We start from the raw sequence: 17,842 nt of genomic DNA, 5'->3' as shown, positions 1-17,842 counted from the left end.
AATTTACGTGGTGTTTCCCAAGGTCGAAAATGGGACGTAGTCCTCCATCTCTTTTATCTACTAGAAAGTAGCGAGAGAAGAAACAAGAGGTGGCTTCATGTGATGGTATGGGGAAAAATAGCTCCTTTGTGAAGTAGAGAGTTAATTTCTTTCCAGATGGTATGGAAAGGTTGGGTGAGGAAGATGCTTCCTACAGAGGTGTAGGTATCAAATTGTATAGCATATCCCCTGTCAATTATGTCCAGGACCCAGGTGTCTGTAGTAATAGTCTGTCAAGCCGGTAGGAAGTAATGTAGTTTGTCTAAATATGTAAGTGGTTGAGTTGGAGTGGGGAAGGGGGGTGGTTAACGTTATAGTAAAAATGATGTTTATTGTTGTTAGTGGGTCTGATACCACGGTACTGACCTCTGGAGGGAAGAAGGGGTCGTGTCAAAGTTGTAGAGGGGGCATATGGTGTTTGCCGTCCTCTATAGAAGGAAGTGTTGAAAGGTCTGTTGTAGTATTGGGGACGGTAATAATAAGAATCCCAGCGTTGGCGTTGGTAGGTGTATGGCTGCTGGTCATACTTGTAGACTATTTGTTTCATCTTGTGTTAGTGTTGTAGTTGTGAGTCAGTTTCAGGATTAAAGAGTCCTGCTTCATCCATTGGGAAGTCTCCAATAAGTGTGTATTGAGAAAGGGAAAAAATAGCAGCTCGAAACCAGGCATGGCGACGAAGGGCCACTGAGCCTGCTATGAGTTTGACTGAGGTGTCAGCTGTGTGCTTTGCAAGGTCTTTGAAGGCCAGATAACAGGAGAGCTTCCTGTTTAAAAGCTTTAGCCAAAGGTTGTTCAGATGGAGATAGTAAGTCTAGATAAGGAGAGGTTTTGTTCCATAGAAAAGTTTATAGACACTCATATAGGCTCCATAATGGGCTATGCATGCAAAAAGGCATGCTGAGGAATAAATATTTTTATTTATTTGTTTATTTGTCATGGAATGCAATTTTTTCTTTTTCTTTTCTTTTTTCTTTATTAGAAGGGAAAGTCTGGTTTTTCTGTATAGGCTTTGGTTGAGCATCAGTTAGTATAGAGTTTGCTTGGGCATCTTAGATAGCCATGAAGCTGAAGAGAGATCAATACAATAAAAAAAAATTTTAATTTAAATTTTATTTCATTATTATTATTATTATTGTTCCTTTAGGAGTTGCTGGAACCATAGGCACAGCAGCTCCTGTATTCTTAAAAATTTTGAGAAGATAGGGCAAGGTGGGCAACACAGTGGATGTGGGGGTTTGTTGCTCAATAGAGGAGAGACATGGGTCTGCAATTGTATCTGATGGTTCTAGTGCAGAAAGGTTGAGGGCTCTGGCAAGTCTTATTAGGAGGGCTGAGAATGTTTGAAATCCTCTAACTGTTGGGGAGAGGGGTCAGGGTCTGGGAGGGGATCCTGAATAAATGGCTGAGGTTCTGGTTCAGTTTGTTCTTCTGGAGGATGAGAGAGTGTGGCAGTAGGAGGTGCATGTGGGGGCTGTGGGTATTTATCCGGTGGATGAGCATTAAAGCCTTTGTTGTGATATATAGTGATCAGGGGGAGAGAGAATGAGCCCTCTTGGGAGGAGGGATGGGGGAAGTTTTAAACAGAGGCTGGATGGCCATCTGTCAGGGGTGATTTGAATGTAATATTACATTTGAATGTAATATTCCTGCTTCTTGGCAGGGGGTTGGACTGGATGGCTCATGAGGTCTCTTCCAACTCTATGATTCTATGGGGGATGGTTTGCCAAAGGAGAGGGAGAGCAATAACGGTGCCGGGAGGGCTGTGCTGACGAAATGGGATGGATGGAGGGAGGAGTCTCCCGCGGTACCGGGGACTCTGGCAAGTCTGGGAAAAGCGGTGGGGAGGGCTGAGAGGCAGGAAGGGGAGGGGGGGAAATGGAGGTATCGGCTGTAGGCTGAGTTTCTAGCTCAAGATGAGGAGCCAAGAGTTCAAGGGGGAGGAGGGGGGAGGGATCCTCCATTTGGAGGATAGTTGGGGGAGGCTCCTGTAACTGGAGCATGGAACCGGGAAACTGGGGCATCGGTTCCAGTGCAGGGGGACTCAAGGGCTGAGCGCCAGTGAGTTGCCATCCCTTTTTTTATTTATTTGCTTTTTCCTTTGATTTAGCAGACCTCATGGTTTGTTTGAGGTTTTTTTTTTCCCCTTTCTTTCTTTCTTTCTTTCTTTCTTTCGGCAGCTCCGCTAGGGAAGCACTTGCCGTAGTTGAGTCACGCCTATCCCCAGCATGTGGGGAGGGAGGCTGAAAAGGCTCTTGCAAAGGGGAGGACTGGGTGAGGAAGGGAGCCGTTTGCAGCGGCAAAGCACATTCATACAGGAGGGCTTTAGCAGAGTCTCTCCCAAATTTTGAGTCTCTCCCAAACAAAGGAGGCATTTAGTATGCCTATCAGCCTTCGGGAGATTAGCTCCACAGGCTGAGCAGTTTCTTTCTTTCTTTCTTTCTTTTTTTTTAATAAAATAAAGGGAAGATATTCTAGCCTGAAAAGAGTCGTCAGCCGGTCCGTGGTCGGAGTGGAGAAGGTAGGCAATCGAGGAAGAACAATCCAATAGGTCAAATAAGTCAGAGAAGAAGTTCGTAGATGCTGCAAGTTTAGCGCGGAAAAAGGAACTACCGGCCAAGCCACATTTGGCGGCATATATACTGGGGGGGCAGGGGATGGGCGGGGCTTACATATATTCTTAAAATAATCATTAAAAATTGATTAAAACTCTAGAATGTTCCGGATTGCTGCGCAGGCGCACAGGAAAACCCATAGGTGCGCATTTCACAGATGACACGACGAGGAAAAAGTATTCTGAGAAATAGCCAGATAAGTGTCTCTTCAGGGATATGGGGCAAATTTTACTGTAGCCTTTATAATTTAATTTGAAGATAGTCAACATAAATATCTGGTTACTTAATACTTTCTTACCTGTGGTTTACTGAAATCATTGTCTATGCACCATTGATAAAAGTGTTTTTTGGCAGCATAAATAATGTCTTCATCGGTTTTCTTACAATAAACCCTGATCACTTGTTCAGCAAATTTTTCTGGCAGAAGCTGTGAAACCTTAAGACAGAAGGCAAACAGAATTAAAACATGCATCCTATTCCTTTATCAACAGGTCAGAGCAAACTCCAATAATTTTGTAATCTTTCTACCTTCCTACAAGCAAAAGAACATAACATTTTGAACAAATATAAAAAGACAGAGCTTTCAGTTTTTACAGTGTGATGCACAATAAATTTTGTTTTAAAGTGCAGTCAGCACTTAGAAAACAAATCATTCTGAAAATGTGCTGATACATCATGCCATTCTTGCAAATATTCAAACCCATCAAAATAGCTTTTCAAGCTTCTACTTACTTGTTCCTTAGAAATTTGGATCGCCTTAGTAATGTCAAACTTACAGTAGAAACGAACATTATTGATAGGATTCTTCTCTTTCATTCCATAATCCATATTGATAACCTTCACAGAGGTAAACCAAATATTTAGTGTATTTACATATATTATAGTCATGTGTGCAAAAATAATAATAATCAGACAGACGTATTTTTGAAGTGCATTTTAAATAAATCATGCTTACATCAACAAAAACATCTTCAGCGTTCAATTCAATAAATTTTGGCTTATCTTTAACTATTTCAGAAGGTAGGCTATCACAACGTTACTGGAAAGAATAAAATGTTTTATTTTTTAAAGTGTTCAATTGATTGATAAGCACATTTTTTTCAGAAAGCGATCAAATAAACCAACAACTTTATGGCAAGTGCAACCACTTAAATGTAGTTTGTGGCAGTCACAAAAACAAAGTTTCAGGAGTATAACAACTACCGTATATACTCGAGTATAAGCCGACCCGAATATAAGCCAATGCACCTAATTTTGCCACAAAAAACCTGGGAAAATGTATTAACTCAAGGATAAGCTGAAGGTGGAAAATGAAGTAACTACTAGTAAATTTCAAAATAAAAATAGATACCAATAACATTACATTAAGTATGAACCAGTAAGTTAAGTGTTTTTGAATATTTACATAAAACTGTAATTTAAGATAAGACTGTCCAACTCTGATTAAACCATTATTCTAACCTTCTTCAATGTAAATGTGCTTACGTAGCCTTCCAATTATAATAAAGTGAAATAATATATGTAATTATAATAATAGAGTAAAATAATGTAATTGTATTAACAATACTAGAGTAAAATAATAAATGTAATAATGACAATAAGAGTAAAATTATAAATGTAATAATAATAAATAGAGTAAAATAATAAATATAATAACAACAACAGAGTAAAATAATAAATAATATTGACTCGAGTATAAGCCGAGGGGGGCTTTTTCAGCCTAAAAAGGGTCTGAAAAGCTCAACTTACACTCTAGTATATATGGTACTTTCAAAGTAAATCATGCTTACATCAACAATAAAGTCTTCAGCGTTCAATTCAGTAAATTTTGGCTTAGCTTTAACTATTTCAGAAGGTAGGCTATCCCACAGTTCCTGGAAAGAATAAAATGTTTTATTTTTTAAAGTGTTCAATTGATTGATAAGCACATTGTTTTCACAAAGCGATCAAATAAACCAACAACTTTATGGCAAGTGCAGCATCGTTTTCAAAGTAATCCCTGCTCTATTATTGTTATTATTATTAAGTTTCTGGAGTATAACAACTACTGTATATACTCGAGTATAAGCCGACCCAAATATAAGCCAAGGCATCTAATTTCACCACAAAAACTGGGAAAATGTATTGACTAAAGGATAAGCTGAAGGTGGAAAATGAAGCAGCTACTGGTAAAGTTCAAAATAAAAACAGATGCCAATAAAATTACATTAAGTCAGGCCCGTAGCCAGGATTTCAATTCGGGGGGGGGGGGGGGGGCTGAGTCTGAGTGAAAGAGGGTCTACCCTATCAAACCTTTTGTATCGTTACCCCAATATCCCCATACATATGGGATATATTGAGTATGGTGATCAGATCATGATATGAATAAACATAATAGTTTAAATAATGCACCAGTAAGGCCTTTTCACGAACCACCATGAAAATTTGGGGGGGGGGGGGTGTGAAGCCCCTCAAGCCCCCCCCCCCCCCCCCGGCTACATGCCTGCATTAAGTAGGCATCAATAAGTTAAATGTTTTTGAATATTTATATAAAACTGTAATATAAGATAAGACTGTCCAACTCTGATTAAACCATTATTCTAACCTTCAATGTAAATGTCCTTCCGTAGCCTTCCAATTATAACAGAGTGAAAAAATATATGTAATTATAATAATAAGAGTAAAATAATGTAATTGTAATACGAATAGTAGAGTAAAATAATAAATGTAATAATGACAATAGTAGAGTAAAATAATAATAATAATAATAAAAATAATAACAACAACAGAGTAAAATAATTAATAATATTGACTTGAGTATAAGTTGAGGGGGCCTTTTTCAGCCTAAAAAAAGCTGAAAAGCTCAGCTTATACTCTAGTATATATGGTACTTTCAAAGTACCGCACAATTAAACAGAAAATAACACTTTCAAAGCAGGAACAGGATTTTTTTTTCATTTTTCTACATTGTGTTATTCATTTGGAAGTAGAAAATCAATAGGTAAGGTAATTAGAATGCAATGACTGGCATTGTTAGGGGCATATATAAGTTTCCCTTCTATGTGCATACGTTCTTTTTGGGGTGCTGTACAGAGAAGTAGACCATCCGTCCCTCGCTCTGTAACACCTAAAATCTGTACTGTACAGTCTCAAAAGCCACCCCCCCCCACCACCACCACCACCACAACCAAAGGAACCTCCAAAACAATGCTTACCTTTTTAATTTCCTTGCCCTCTGGAGGCTGAGTCTGTCCAAGGAATTTATAGAGGTCACGGCGCTCTATTTTACGCAAAATGTTCTGTGCTGCCTCCAGTTCTGGTCGATCAGAGTGTAGAATATTTAGAAAAATCTCATCTGCCAGAATTACAGAAATAAACCAGAAGTCATCAAAGCTAGATAGGAATTTTCTCATAACTTCCCTTTTCTCTCTTCTCGTGCATAGAAAGGAGAAAAGAGGCAGAGCAAATAAGCTTCCATCTCTACTTGAAGCTGGTTTACTGTTGGTGCCCATGAACCCTTGGTTACAACAGCAGCCTCCTCCTTGAGAATCCCTCCTAATTCAGGAAATGTGAAGGCTCACATCTATGTGCTTCTCAAGGCTGTGGACATTCAAAGTCCTTGATCTCCACCATTTGGTAGGGAAGCAAGACTTTAACTCCCCTCCCCCATCCCAGTCTATGAAGACAACTACAGAGTTTCTTTGAGTGCAGGATACCAAGTTTAAAATGGGGGGTGGGGGTGGGGGGGAGGTAATGCTTTGGGTTTCCAACACAGAATAATAATTCCCTGAAGAAAAATTAGGAAAACACACACACATCAAATACCCTTTCCACCAACGGGAGCATTCTGTAACAAACTTTCCTCAGAGTGCTTTTATAAATGGAACACATGCAGTATTTGGATTCAATCTCTAATATTCCAATAAATTGAATTTTAAAGCATTGTTTATGTGTCTTATTAGGAAACCAGAGCTCTGAAGGAAACACTTCCAAAACCTGATGACTGATGATCAACATTACTTGCAACTAATACATATGTCCATAGCCCATACCTGTTAGCTTAGTGTAAGCTTCCATATCTTCCATTGCTTCAGATATCTTATATCCTTTCCCATCAGAACCCCTTATAAAGATATAGGGATCAGCTTTCAAAAAGGCCTCTGTAATCCTGAAAAAGAAAAAAAAAACCACTACAAACTTTTATGGGCTAATTGGTTAGCTCAATTAAAACGTAAGCTTTCCTGACTACCAGAACAACCCCAAGTCAAATATATGTTAGCTGCAAAGGATAAAAACTAGGCATACAGCTTTTCTGTCTGGGAGGAGAAAATAGGCCAAGGTAGGATCTGGGTTACACCAAAGTAAAACTTAATCTTGTGCAGGAACGTAGTTGTAACATCTCTATGACTTTTAAGGCCTATAGGTATGTTTGCACCTTCAACTCAACTGTCAACTTATGGTAAACTCATTAATTTCATAGGTTTTCTTAAGCCAGAAATACTCAAAAGGGTTTGGCCAATTCCTTTGAAATACAGCCTAATACTACTTGGTATTCACTGATAGCCTCTTATCCAAGTACCAACCAGGACTGACTTGGCTTAGCTTCCAAGATCAGACAGGATCTGATGCATTTGGATATTTAGATCTATTCGCAATTTCAAAAGCTCAGTATTGGGAGATTTTGTTCATGCTGCTTCAGCTGGTTTGTGATTCACTCAACTGACCTTTGGCCTTCTTGGCAAAGACTGCTCTCTAAAGAGGCATTATTTTAAAGTACAAATGCTGGAAGCCACCGATAAGTATTTAGTCTGCTCTTAATCAACCAATATGATCATTGAAGCCAATTAAGCTTTAATTTTTAAAAAAGTCAGAAAATACTTAACACAAAAATATAACTTAAACCAGAATACTTTTTTTATTGGGAATGACAGATATGGGCTGGGATATAAACAAAGATATGTGTATACTGTTTAATTACATGACAATGGCAGTCAGAATAGTATATGCTACAACCTGGAGAACGAAAGACAAACCCTCTGTAGATCAATGGACAATAAAAGTACTGGAAATTATGAATGTGGACAAATTGACCCAATTAGTAACAAAATGTCAAGGTAAATACAAGAAAGTAACAGACTCTTTAAAGACTATATGTCAAAGAACAAAGGGCACATGATAATTTAGTCCAACTGATTCAGAAAAATAATTGCTCCACCCTAATTTGGACCGAAGATGAGGATAGTTTGAGAAGTAACTCCAAAGTCAATTAAATAAACCACAATGCAGATGATTCGAACTCCCAGGGTTTTTTTTTCCTTTTCTATTCTTTGTTCACCCCCATTTATCTATTCCTATTCCTATTCCCCTCCCCTTCCCCAGTTCCTTCCCCCATCCATTTTCAAACTTTTTCCCTTTTTCCCATTATTTTATTATTTTTGAAAAATACATATTTTAATTAAAAATATTTATTTAAGAAAACAATTAAGCCCATATGACTACATGAATATTAGAATGCCTTTAATCAATGACACATACATACATGGTTTCAATGATGTTGCCAACTTTGTGTTGGTAGGCTCTCCGGTGCAGGCAATTCCTTGTGTGGAACATGTCATAAAGATTTCCAACCTCCTAAAGTTGAGGAGAAAAAACTGGCTTTAAACTTACCTATTATTTTGATCATTTAATTTAATTATCAGAGATAAATATACTATAATAAATGCTTTTGTCTTCTGAGGATAACAGGAATCTGAAAACAATTTGAATGAAATCAAATATATGCTATACATGTATATGAATAGAAGACAAAGCCCAATCAAAAGCAAGAGCCTTTACAGTAATACCCTATTTATATTTTGTCAGATGTTACGTCCTCTTACATTTAGTAAATTGTACACCCAGTAAGCAAGTTATTTAGATTAAATGTTTTTATTTGTTACTAAACAACTATAAATGAATTATAAAAGGTCATGGACAACACTCCCCCACCACAAGATTTTGAAAGATTACAAAGTTACCTTTGGAATTTGAATTGACATCAAACTTAGTGGACAACCTCGACAAAGCCATTATCTTACCTACCTAATAATAATACCCATTATCCATCATAGTTCAAGGACAAAAACAGACAATGTTTCCCCAAGCTTTCAAAGGAGCAGGAGATAAGATCTGCATGAACAATAATTTGCTGAAGATGTCATCAAGTTGCCACTAACTTCTCATTTTTCTTCAAAGCATCTTACCTTGTCACGAGTACAAATATGCTTCTTATTCCCCACTTCACAAACTCGGGCGAATTTAATGAATCGCTGATAGTCAAAATTATTCTGAATTCCAAGATGATGACAATCCCTAAATGTAGTCCAGAAAGAGACAACTAAGATTATTCAGTTATGGAATTTGCAGGGCTAAGCTTTAATTTTTTTGTAGGAATATAGGGAAGTTTCCATTTTATAAGACTAAAAACAAACATGGTTTTGCTGAATGGACTATTTGTGCACCGAGGGAAAGAACACTAACATTTACCATACCACAGTGAACACAGGTAAGGGCATTTTTTTCATATTTCCTAAATGTATGCATACTTGGAGTTTTTCATAATTCCTTCAACAATGTGTTAAAACAACAAACAATTGCTATGATTCTCAATATTTGAGGCGCTTGATGTTTTTGACTTCAACTACCATAATCCCTGAGTACCAGCTGAACTGGCTAATTTTTCTGAAGATTGAAGTCCAAAAAACCAACTGAGAGGAGACATGATAGGTATCTGAAGAAATGTCATGTAGAAGGAGCAAGCTTATTTCTGAAATCAACACATTCAAATCATAGAAGAGATTCCACCTACACATTAGGAAGAGCTGTCCAACAGTGGAGGATAGTCTCTTCCAACATTAGGATTCTAAGAAATTTGGATAACCATTGCTCCATTGAAACCTCTTTCAAAATCACAATTATTTCAGATCTACTAATAATATTCTCTTATAAACAATGTCATAAACAGAGCAAAAATGTTTTAGAAAATTTATGAGCTAATAGTTTTGAATTAAAGTAGAAAAGTGTATAACTTCAAGAAGGTTGATACTTATAGACACATAAATTTATATAAGAAGATTTATTATGTGTAGATCCTACGTGAATGATAAAGGTAAAGGTTTCCTCTTGACATTAAGTCTACTAGTGTACTACTCCGAAGAGCCGGCATTATCTATAGATGCCTCCAAGATTATGTGACTGGCTTGACTGCAGGGAGCACCGTTACCTTCCTGATCTATTCACATTTGCATTGTTTGACAGAAGCTGGGCCTAACAGCAGGAACTCACTGTGCTCCCTGGATTCGAACTGCCAACCTTTCGGTCAGCAAGTTCAGCAGCTTGGCAGTTTAACCCACTGAGCCACCAGGAGGTCCTTAGGTGAATGATAGATAATTATAATAAGTATTTACATGTTACTAATCTCTTAACAAAAGAAATTAATATTAAGGTATGTATAGAGTTGGCTGCCATAAAGAGTAGAAAAAATAGTTTGAATTACTTAATTGATAAAATAGGGCGAAGGAATACTATGCAAAGCTGGAAGAGAAAAAAAAGGGAAAATATAAGAAGATGAAAGAAATCATTGCAGATTCAGAAGGATAATCTGTTACTCTTATTAGAAAAGATGTCATAGTTAGAGTTTTTTTCTTTTACTTCGTTTTCTTCCTATACTAAGGAATATGTATAATGATACTCTGTCCTCCTCTATGTCATGGCCGATACAATAGATTAATGTGTAGAATTGTTTATCTAACATGGCTCCATAACTTACATACTATATCCTTTTATGTTTCCCAATCTTTCCCTCGTTTTTCCTTTTTACTGCTTATTTATTTTCTTTTAAAAACAAAAACATACTTTTTCTAAAATTACTGTGCACTCAACCCAGGCTGTTCATGATTACAACTGATTCTACTAGATGAGGAAAGAATGTATAGGCTGCTATCTCTTATTTTGGATTCTGAAATCCCTGTATTTGCATATATGTATATATTGCAAATATACGTATGTGCATTATATAAATATATGCAAATACACATATAAATGCGCAATCCATTTACATTTCATATAATCCCTGGTGGCACAGCGGGTTAAACCGCCGAATGCTGAACTAGCTGACCGAAAAGTTGGTGGTGTGAGTAGATCAATAGGTACTACTCCAGTGAGAAGGTAACGGTGCAGTCATGCTGGCCACATGACCTAGAAGGTGTCTATGGACATCGCCAGCTCTTCGGCTTAGAAATGGAGATGAACCCCACCCTCCAGAGTCGGACATGACTTAACTTAATGTCAAAGGGAAACTTTTATCTTTACCTATACCCCTAACTATACTTTAAGCAATCTTAGATTTTTTTCCTCCTATTCCCACATATAATTAGCACAAATGTACCATATTTAATCTACTTTATATTAAGCAATACCTAAAAATAATCTATATGAGGGTCTTTCTCCTTGCAGAAAATATACATTCATATTGAGTCACTGATTTTAAAATATTTGCAGATAAAATCCTAGCAATTCATTATTTTTCAACCGCAAAGTATTTCCAAACACTTTAAATTAGCATCAAAATTTCTATACCTGGCAAAGTAATCCCATTTGTCAACATCAATGCCACTTCTTTTGTTAGCCACTATCTCATAAAGAAAACTTTTTTCTTCAGTTCGCCCTTCGTAAGACCACTGGACAAAGAAAAGGAAAAAACTAAGTAAATCAATTGCAAGAACCAAAATGCTACTGAATGAGGGTTTGTAAGAAATAGTTTCCATATAGCTTTGTTCTTACTGAAAAATATTAATTTGTGGTGCCAATAATCTGATCATGCGGACTAGAAAAATGTTGAAAACAAGAATTACAACAAAGTTTCCCCTACAAATCTGAATTAAAAACTCAATACTGTTTCTTTCTTTCAAAGGACGATCTATTGTTCTGCTATTTGAATCAATCTTTTGGTTTGTATTCCATCTCCATATTCCAAAAGCTTAGTTCAGAGTCCGCATCATTTCCACCCAAAGAAATACAATCTTTTAAAGCATTATTCTGTTTTTTACTCTCTAATTATGGCAAATGTGTTCAAAGTAAATAAAATGTCTCTCACACATGTGCTACCTTTCCTCTTGAGATCCCTATCCTAAAAAAGAAATGATCTTCTAGTCATTCTGCTAGACTTAAACAGCACTTAAGTAACATGCAAAGATGAAAAATGGGACTCACAGAAGAGTCATCTTTTTTAGATTCGATAGGTCCTGCTATCTGTTCTTTAATGAAGGGTATGTCTTCATTCAGCTTTAGACCATAACTTTCCATTTCAGGCCTTAGCTTGTTGGAAGAGATCAAGTGTTCAAACATCTGAACAGAAGCATCTTCATGCTGCAAAGAAGACAATTCTAATTATTAAGCCAAGCATATGCTGTCAACAAAAACACTACAACTGAATGCAAGAATATTCAAACAATGACTTCCTTCACACATCAAGGAAATAAATAATATGTCTAATCAGTATGGTTCACATTATTGCAAAGAAGTTTCTTGTTACCACATTGCACAGGCAGTAAAATGAACACTAGAAAGCTGTACTTGACCACAGCACCCAATACACAAATTACTCCCAAACACGTATTATTTGTAAGACGGTAATTTTTGGCCAAAGTTGAACTGCTAGTGCCAACTAGACTAGTTCAATGAATAATACAAATGTATATCAATGTTGCCCCCTGGTGGCGCAGCAGGATAAACTGATGAGCTGCTGAACTTGCTGACCAAAAGGTTGGTACTCCGATTCCAGGGAGTGGGGTGAGCCCCCACTGTTAGGTGCAGCTTCTGCCAACTTAGTAATTTTAAAACATGCAAGTGTGAGTTGATCAATAGGTACCACTTCTGCGGGAAGGTAACAGCACTCCATGCAGTCATGCTGGCCATGTGACCTTGCAGGAGTCTATGGACAACACTGACTCTTTGGCTTGGAATGAGCACCTCCCCCCGGAGTCTGACACAACTAGACTTAATGCCAGGGGAAATGTTTACCTTTACTATACCAATGCTCACTTACAATTTAGCAACTGACCAGAAATGGATACTTTGTGGCTATTTCACACATATATTCAGAATAATTATATTTAAAATAAAAAAAAACTTCTATTTTAAACAAATTACAGTATTCACAATCCTATATATTCAAGTCTTAAAATATTACTAACCATATATACTCATATATAAGTTGACCTCATGTATACATTGAAGACAGGTTTCAGAGCTAAAATTACACAGATGTATTGGCTTGTGACGATTTCCCACCAAACTAGTAATATATCATTTAGTTGACCCGTGACCCCTCCTACTATCTATTTCTAACAGCTACATTCCATTCCCACAAAACATATACACTTCTCAGGTTCCCCTCCTCCAGTCCAGATGGCTCTTATCAGAAGCCAGAGTTCTACTCCCAACCAAACTGGCATGGAGTGGACGAAGCAGCTTTTTGGTTCAGCTGGTTACGGACACATCCTGACAAAAATTTCTACTCCTATACATGAGTGTGTGTTGTTGCACACTTTTAATTTATTTGAGGACCACACAATAGTTCTATTATTAACCAAATGAAGACAATATGAATATTATTTTGCATATAGCATACACACCTTCCATTGGAATCCAGGACGAGCCCGTGGGATGAATCTTCCATCAAACATATGTGAAAATGGTCCATGACCTAAAAGGAAAGAAATTGTCATATATAAACCATAGGAAAATGACAGATACACATATTCATCATTCCTTTTCATTTATATGTACCTCTCAACCAACGATTTCAGTACTATTTCACCCAAGAGATAAACATTTAATTAGGTTGTCAGACTGTATTCCAGCTATGGACCTACCTATTCCAACTGTGAAGGCTTTATTCCTTGATTCAAAATGGGAAGCATGCTTCCAGATCAGCTCTAGTTACACTGCTCTTTTCTGCCTAGATGTATTTTTTATTAGCCCACATGAACTCCTTCACCGATATCAAAAAGCTAACATACGATATGCAAGACGTTTTCCATCAGTAAATATTCACGTAAGGATCCTTTCCCCTCCACAACCTTCAGTGAGGTACACTGCATGAACTTAATGATATGAACCTGACATTTATTAGCTAGGCTTTTAAAATTTTAAATAAAATCTTTTAGTTTTATCCTATCTTTCTGTTATAAACTGAGTTAGAAATTACTGGACAAAATAGTATACGAGCATATCTGCTAAGTATTTTAGTGTGGAATAGTAACTTTATTTTCATGTCACATATTCACTTTAAGATATTTGAGAAGCATCTTACCTAAATCATGACAGAGTCCAGCAATCTGAACACACAAAATATCTCTGTTGTCAATATCCAGTTCTGGTTGTCGCTCTTGCAGTGCCCGGACCAAGCAGCCTGCCAGATGGCTAACTCTGTTGCAAGAAAGTAAGGTTTCAATTCTGTATTATCTGAAATTTTGTTTACAAATAAAACACATATTTGCCAGTTCATCACTGTGGCCAATTGTGAAATGTCACCAGGCTTATTCAACAGTAACCACACCCACTGTAGATGTTATTTACAAAGATGACATAACTGTAATCAATTATCACACTCCACACATCCCAAAAAATGAAATGGAAACAGAAGACCAGATTTTCTCTTTTCTGAAAGGGAGACACCATACATTCATTCTCTACTGTATTGCATCTCACAATGTTTAGAACCAACTTTTATTTGGTTCATCTGCAGTAAGTGGGTTTTTAATACTTTAAACCACTTTTATCTATGCATATATACTTTCCCAAAAGTTCAAAAACATATTTAAGTATTTTCCTGAATTGGGTTTCCCTATAAAAGAACTATAATGTTATTAGTAGCAATTCATACTGTTGCGAGGTGCTGCCATGTACCACTATTATCAAGTGGCCCAAAAGTGGCATTGGCTGATGCTCACAGGAACCGCTTTCATTTCAGTATACATTAGTGGCAAAGTATTCTAGCTCAATAAAAAATGGAAGATCTCTTTACCCAAGTGAATGCTCAAACCGATTGTGTGATGCTCCTGGGAAAACATAGTAAGTTCCACCCAACTGTTTAATGTATCGTAAGCGCTGAAACTGAGGTGTGTCGATTATTTTAACAAGCAGAGGGTGCATTTCAATGTGACCATGGACAGGATCATTAAATACCTGAAAAAAAATTAAAAAAAGTATAACAGCTGACCTGTACAAAGAAAATGAATGTATTTTATTTTAAAAAATGAATTTCTGAGACAACCAATACTGTAGGGTTTCCTCATCTCTGTGATGGAATCATAGAATTTATTTATTTCTTTATTTACTATATTTACATACTGCCCCTCTCAGCCCAGAGACAACTCGGAGCGGGATGACCTCATGGGTCATCCAGTTCAACCCCCTGACAAGAAGCAGGAAAATCATTCATAGTCACAGATAGTTATCAGAAATAAATATAGATATATATCTGATCACCAACAAAAGTGTTAAGTATATTTATTATTTGACAATTCAACTGGTATCAACATGACACATATTTAGAGACTGGAGGAAAATATTTGCACTGGTTTTCAGTATCTCTTCGGCAACTTGCTATGGTGACCAAGCAATTCTGGAAGTTGTACTCCAAATAGCAACTCCCCCACTCTCAGCAAGTATGCAAAATTCATTGTACTGTGATATATTTGAGCTAATTTGAGAAAAATAATCTTAACTGGAAGAATTGGCAAAGGATGCTTTTTCTTGCTATCTATCCCAAAACCATTTCAAAATTTATGCAAGAAGAATCCTCTACCGCCACAAAGTCTCATATTTATGAAATTCGATTCACATTTGCTCTTACACCAAATAGAAAATCCCAAGATACTGCACTGGAAAATGTTTGCCAATCCCATTGCAGTTGCTCAGTGCTGTTCTACAGCAGTTCTAGAAGTTGGCACCATCTCATCAGGGCCCGGCAGTCAATTGCTCAAGGACCAAAATATTTGATTAATTACATTTTCCCCTTTGCTGCCTATGTTGTTATTCATTCAGTCACTTCCAACTCTTCATGACTTCATGGACCAGCCCACACCAGAGTTCCCTGTCAGCTGTCGCCATCCCCAGCTCCTTCAAGGTAAAGCCGGTAATAAGGAAAAATTACTTATAAAGCATCCTCTTAAAATCTGATCTCCAACACATTGCTCATAATATTCATCCAACTTTTACTTCTTAATTGGAGAGCATTTAAATTCAAGCCCACGTTTCCACTTAACCTGAATACAACCTTAAGCAGCTAAGATTATCTTCCAAATGCTAGTCCATGCAATTTTCTCATATGAAGAAAGAACATGCACAAATCTTATTCCTTCATTTAAAATAAATCAAACTAGAGCCAGCTCACAGCTTATATGCAAGCCCCGTTGGCATCCATACCAAAATTGCCCTGCCTGATGCTCTGTTCCTGGCCAGCACTGATGGGGAGAAAACGGGAAAGACATCACAATTCTCACAAACAACTGCTGGGTGCACTGGGAGGAGTGAGATGTGTTCCGTAGCAGTGGATAGGAGTCTGAATTTTAGAAAGCCAGGATCACACTGGTGTCCTTGGTGCAATCACTTCTTATAAAGGAATTTTAGAATGAAAGGAAAGTGGATTTAAATCTCCTCCTTGTATACAAGACAAAACAAATAGAAAGGCAGTATCTCTGGGTTTTTATCTAAGGGAAAGAAAAGAGTGTGCGCATATGGTTTTTCAGTGGGTGAGAGGTTGAGAGGGAAGGTTCTGTGTGTGGTTCCCAGCCCATGTCCACGCTTGATCTAACAACCATCAGTCTCCTGCTGTAGACCAATATATTATTAGTTTGGCTCTATGCTCTTTGAAGGGGGAGGGAGCAGAAGAAGAAATTGTGAAACCTCCCTTCCAACAAACAATATGCTGTAAAGTTTATTTCCGTTCTGCTCTTCCACTCCAAATGGCAACTACTCTTTGACTAGCTAATTAGAAGGAAGATAAGAAAGAAAAAAAATAGAAAAACAATTTTAAATCAGTAAGTATTCAATATATTTGTATCTAAAATGTCATCACTAACAATAAAAGTTGGTAATGTAGAAATCATCCTTATGTTAGTAGTTTGGGGGTAAGGTGTTACTGTTACGTCTCACGGACAAAAAACTAAACTTGCTTTCACATTAAAACAAGTGCTTCTCTCACCTTCATTTTATCAGCATCACTTTGTGCCAGTTTGCGTAGGCAATCTAGAATCTTTAGTCTCATATTCATATCTCTGAAAATTATTAATAAACACACAGGATTAAATTGACACTTTACAATAAACTTATATTAACTAATCTACCATAAAAACTTCTACAGAGGTTTTCAATTAAAGATCTTTCCAAGAGAATGAAGCTACTTGTTTCCATAAAGAAGACCAGAACAGTGGGCCTTACCACATCATAAAATACTCTATCATGTATAAATTTTCAAATTAACTTTAATATGTTCATCTAGTGACAACAATGAAGATTTTCTCCAATCAAAAAGCAATCAAATGCAGTTTTAATGAATAACGTAATAGTTCTTGTTAAGTGCTGTCCATTCATACAGCTAGGTGCAACACACTGTAATCATGAACTTAGTTTATTTAATTATTTATTTATATTTATTTATTCTATTTGTATCCCGCCTTTGTCTACCCTGAAGGAGTGAACAGTGTTTGAGGTGAACAGAAAATGTGTTGGTTACATAACCTATACTCTGATTCCTTACACTTGTACTTTCACAAAATTCTGTTGTATTTGACACTGAAAAGATCTTCGTTGATCGAACTTTTTCCTAAGTACATCTGTTTTACTTTCTACTGCATAATATACCCTTCTATTGTGAAATCCCGAGAAATACAAAGCAGCATCCATCTTTGTGATCCTTGAGAACAGGATTCCTTTTTGTAGTATAATAAATGAAATGAAATTTCTTTTTAGTTTTGTGAGTCAGTAATTGTCTGCCAATATATCAGTAGGTAAGATTTGCTTTCAGAACTAGAAATAACACTACAATCATTTATAGACTCCTACACTGGGTTGCTGTGCGTTTTCTGAGCTGTATGACCATGTTCAGTAGCATTCTCACCTGACATTTTGCCCACATCTATGGCAGGCATCTACAGAGGTTGAGGGGT

The 17,842-nt window shown here is 36.9% G+C and overlaps 1 protein-coding gene across 4 annotated transcripts in view; it reads right to left on the bottom strand.

The window, feature by feature from the left end:
• LOC137097010 (deoxynucleoside triphosphate triphosphohydrolase SAMHD1-like) overlaps positions 1-17,842 on the bottom strand; it is a 38,100-nt gene that overhangs the window by 14,094 nt on the left and 6,164 nt on the right. For 3 of the 4 annotated variants that reach the window (XM_067468137.1, XM_067468138.1, XM_067468139.1), the window contains exons 3-15: positions 16,879-16,951; positions 14,698-14,858; positions 13,984-14,099; positions 13,304-13,374; positions 11,880-12,035; positions 11,247-11,347; positions 8,873-8,981; positions 8,170-8,261; positions 6,683-6,798; positions 5,846-5,985; positions 4,442-4,525; positions 3,384-3,488; positions 2,950-3,087 (exon numbers count right to left, since the gene is read on the bottom strand). In XM_067468137.1, the coding sequence (XP_067324238.1) occupies positions 2,950-3,087; positions 3,384-3,488; positions 4,442-4,525; positions 5,846-5,985; positions 6,683-6,798; positions 8,170-8,261; positions 8,873-8,981; positions 11,247-11,347; positions 11,880-12,035; positions 13,304-13,374; positions 13,984-14,099; positions 14,698-14,858; positions 16,879-16,951 (1,462 nt within the window). Of the gene's footprint in view, positions 1-2,949; positions 3,088-3,383; positions 3,489-3,606; positions 3,691-4,441; positions 4,526-5,845; positions 5,986-6,682; positions 6,799-8,169; positions 8,262-8,872; positions 8,982-11,246; positions 11,348-11,879; positions 12,036-13,303; positions 13,375-13,983; positions 14,100-14,697; positions 14,859-16,878; positions 16,952-17,842 lie in introns of those variants that run through there. The other variant, XR_010909906.1, reaches the window with a different exon arrangement.

The sequence above is a fragment of the Anolis sagrei genome, chromosome 4, assembly GCF_037176765.1.
Source record: "Anolis sagrei isolate rAnoSag1 chromosome 4, rAnoSag1.mat, whole genome shotgun sequence".
Taxonomy (NCBI): Eukaryota; Metazoa; Chordata; class Lepidosauria; order Squamata; family Dactyloidae; genus Anolis; species Anolis sagrei.
This window is presented reverse-complemented; position numbering and strand designations above follow the sequence as displayed.